This window comes from Halyomorpha halys, unplaced genomic scaffold (assembly GCF_000696795.3).
Source record: "Halyomorpha halys isolate HHAL.00 unplaced genomic scaffold, Hhal_1.1 Scaffold311.1, whole genome shotgun sequence".
Classification (NCBI taxonomy): Eukaryota; Metazoa; Arthropoda; class Insecta; order Hemiptera; family Pentatomidae; genus Halyomorpha; species Halyomorpha halys.
In genome coordinates, this window is record NW_027106659.1 from 209,775 (window position 1) to 213,718 (window position 3,944).

Consider the following 3,944-nt stretch of genomic DNA (forward strand, 5'->3'; position numbering starts at 1 on the left):
ATCTGCCTGAATCTGATTGAGGATACTTCTTTTCACACGGCAGACTACCGCTGCTTTCAGTGCTTTTGCATCTTCGTTGTCCAATAGATCCTCCGACATCTATATATATATATAAGTTACAGCCTTAGTCAGCTGTTACTTCTATGTCAGCTGACTGAGGAGATCAGCTGACCGCATGTATATAAAGAGATGTACCGAACCCAATAAAGTTAGTATGTTACAGCAGTTATTATATTAATTATGAGTGATAGTTGACCATGGATGATGAATGAGGAGAAGATGGTTGGGGGTGCGGTCAATGAAAAACACAAGGCTAGAAACTCTAGCCGAAACGTTGGCACATTAAAATAAGTTAATCGAACTTATTTGTGTTTTTAATTGACCGCACCCCAACCATCTTCTCCTCATTTAATTATATTAATTTTTTAAACTGTTGAGGTGAAAAAACTTCCAAATATAATATAACATATTCTATATTTTGCTTATACAACGTTTCGGGACAATTATCCCATACTCATGCACCTTTGGAATCCACATATTTGTCATATTTTATATTTCCATATTGAAATCATGTTATCTATCTAAAAACTTGTAGTTAAAATCGTTTATAACTACATTATTTAAATTACTGTATTTTTTTAAAATTTAAATAATGTAGTAATAAAACAATTTTAAATTATGAGCGTGTAGATGGCATGATTTCAATATAGAAACTGAAAATATGACAAATATGTGGATTACAAAGGTGCATGAGTATGAGATAATTGTCCTGAAACATTGTACAAGCAAAATATAGAATAGCTTATATTTTATTTGGAAGTTTTTTTTCACCTCAGCAATTTAAAATAGTTTATTTTTAAATAAATTTTTATTGAAAATTTTAAACATTGACATTGACTGTTTTTACAATAAGCCATAAATATTAATAAAAAGTATTAGAGGACTTCTGAATGGAAAATAAAAAAAATTACCTGAGCAGATAAATTTATAGTCACTATAGAATATTTGGTTTTGTCGAGGACATCTATCACAGACGTGACGTTTGAAGTTTTTCCTGTGCCGACACCGCCCGTTATCAGAACTGGGATATTATGCGATAACAGTGCATTTGTTAAATATGTATACCGGAGAGTGTCTATAGATGGTACAAATATTTTACAAAAAGGAGTCCTGAAATAAAATAAAAACATATTTCAAGTCAATAAATTTAAACAAGCTATAAAAAATAAATAAATTTTATTTTATTATTAAATTTCAACTTTATATGATATGACCTAATAGATAAAAAGTTCGTCCTATAAAGAAAAAATAATCCTTTTTTTCTTTCTACTTTTTGGATAAGTAATGTCATTAAATATGTATGACATTTTGAATTCATCAAATTGATAGTAGATCTGTAAAATTGAGACTAAGTCAAAAACGATTTCTAGGTAAGTACATACTCTGGATTGTATTTCCAGTTGTCTGATAATTTTTCTCGCCAATGCACATACGCACGGGTCTTCTGATCAATAAAATACTCATAAACGGTCTCCTCTGACGGATATGATGGCTCTTGCTCTCGTATGAAGGCGTCCATCACTTCACGTCCCTTTTCTGACAAAGATCCTGCAAGGGTCCATATTGCACTACATGGAAAACAAAAATAAAACATATTAAAAAAAAAACTGTTTTAATAATTAAATAAACTTTTTTTTTTACTATTTAATCAAAATTTTAGGTACTACAAGTATCAACATTTTTTTATTGAAATAAATTACCAAAAAAAGAAGTAAAATCGTGCCGCATAAATATAATCTTCTGATTCAGGAGGGTAAACTTTAGCAACGTCTTCAGGTCTAGCGATTATTTGCATCAGGTGGCAAAGAGAAATAACTGCACAAATTTCCGGAACTTTAACAACTTCTTCACAATTTAGACGCTTTATCCTTAATATATTATCGATATATCTTTCAAATAGTATCTTCATCTAAGAACATATAAATATAAAAAATCATTAAACAATTTTTTTTACCTTAAATAAATAAAATGTAGCTATTAATTGAGTAAAAATTAATCTATTTTTGTTTTAAAAAGAGATAGGAGTTGGTTGTAGTGCATTACTCAATACATAATAGTGTAAGTGAGTAAAGAAGGCTGTGTGAATAAGAGAGTGGAGATAAAGCACTAAAGACCTCCAGGGCAGACAAAGGGCACAGTTGGTATGGCGACAGAAGAAGGAAGGTGAAGGTAACTGATATGACCTTCAATGTGAAGTTCAGTGTCGGAGAGACCACATATTACAGATAATGTTAACAAATGTTGTTGTGGCCAACATACATAAAAAAAATGTATTTAAATTGATTTCTTATTAATTATTTATTTATATATTAGTGTTACTATAAATATTTATATAAACATCATATTTAATAGGTTACTATGGAAATATTACATAATTAACTTTTCTGATTTCAAGTTCTTACAAATTCAATATTAGTAAATAAATGGTAAAATTAAAGATTTAAAATTATTACAAAAAATTCCAGAATATTTGATTATAGGAGAAAGAATTGGTTATTTATAGATGAGAAATAATTACTTATATAAATAAAAATAATTAAAAACTGAATATCTGAACAAATTGATGCTGAAATTGGATAATTTAAAATGGTAAATAATGATTTTTAAAATTAATTTTGTTTTTAAAAATGATTTTGGGGAGGGGAAGAGGAAACTTCATTTTTGGAATAATTACTCTTTACAGTATATAAATCGGAAAAAATATTCCATGCAGTTGAAAAAAAAATTCTTTTTTTAACTGCATTATTAACGGGTATCGAATTAAATAAAAAACATATGAGCTTTAATATACTAAGCCTCAATAGGATAAAATAATATCAAGAAGGCCTTGCCATAACTTACAACGTTTACATAATCTTCACTTTTAAATTGTCTGAACCAACAATGAGCAAAAGGTCGCCATCCAAAATCTTTGTAATCGTTGAATACCATACCGCATCTCGAAACAGTAGCAGGAGAGGCGACTGTCAGATCACCAACTTCAAAAAGTAAAGAAACCTGAAAAATATTTAATCTTTAAGATATTGAAGCTGTTGAAATGCATGTTTCGATGCAAGTTTGCACAAGTATAATTTCATAGAAAATAGTCTACTTCACAAAACTATTGGATATTTTTTTTTTTTAATATTGTAATATCCTCTTTTATGAGTAAATAGTTATTTTTTATATATAAATGATTTTTGGTATGTTTTATGTTATGTTTTATTTCATGTTTATTTGTAGTATTAAACTTAAAAGCGAGCTAACCAATTTTGTTCAGTAAAATATGCAGTCACAAAAGATATCGTTCAAAGCCAAGATGGCGGCATGTGTCCTGCAAAAGGCCGTTGAATCGCGGCCTTGTCGAGAAGATTCAAATATTTTAAAAACTTTATTTTAACTTCCCATCATAATTGAAATTATAATACATTTAAGAAAAGATATAAGTGTTCAACAATAATGTTATATAGGAAATCACATGCATAAACTCAAAACTCTGGTGCTACACTCGATTCACTTCGAACATCGAAAGAAAGATCATGGTTCGTGAAATTCATTTGTTGCTTAGGTGGGAGATGGATGACATCGCCTAGAGGCAGGATGTCCTGTGAAATTCCTTAGACTCTCAATGGTAGACATCTTGAAAAAAGAAGACATCGAAGAGTCACCCAAGAAGAAGGGACTCTTTGTTTTGGATCGCCACTTCATGAGAAAGAAGCAAAGAAAACCTTCCATCATCAAAAGAAAATTGTATAAATTGGTTAGTGTTGAACAAAATAGAGTTGAAGCAGATTTGTAAAAGCAGCTAATAAATAATTTAATTCTGTGTCATTAGTAGCTGAATGTACGTTCTGAATGCCTAGAAACCCGCCCTGAGATTAAGAGTCTATAATATTATATATAAT

The 3,944-nt window shown here is 29.5% G+C and overlaps 1 protein-coding gene across 2 annotated transcripts in view; it reads right to left on the bottom strand.

Moving 5' to 3' along the window:
- The window catches only part of kl-2 (dynein heavy chain 2, axonemal kl-2), a 192,858-nt gene that overhangs the window by 86,407 nt on the left and 102,507 nt on the right, over positions 1-3,944 (bottom strand). For both annotated transcript variants that reach the window (XM_014421280.3, XM_014421281.3), the window contains 4 exons: positions 2,902-3,057; positions 1,761-1,969; positions 1,443-1,628; positions 972-1,170 (listed from right to left, as the gene is read on the bottom strand). In XM_014421280.3, the coding sequence (XP_014276766.1) occupies positions 972-1,170; positions 1,443-1,628; positions 1,761-1,969; positions 2,902-3,057 (750 nt within the window). The remainder of the gene's footprint in view (positions 1-971; positions 1,171-1,442; positions 1,629-1,760; positions 1,970-2,901; positions 3,058-3,944) is intronic.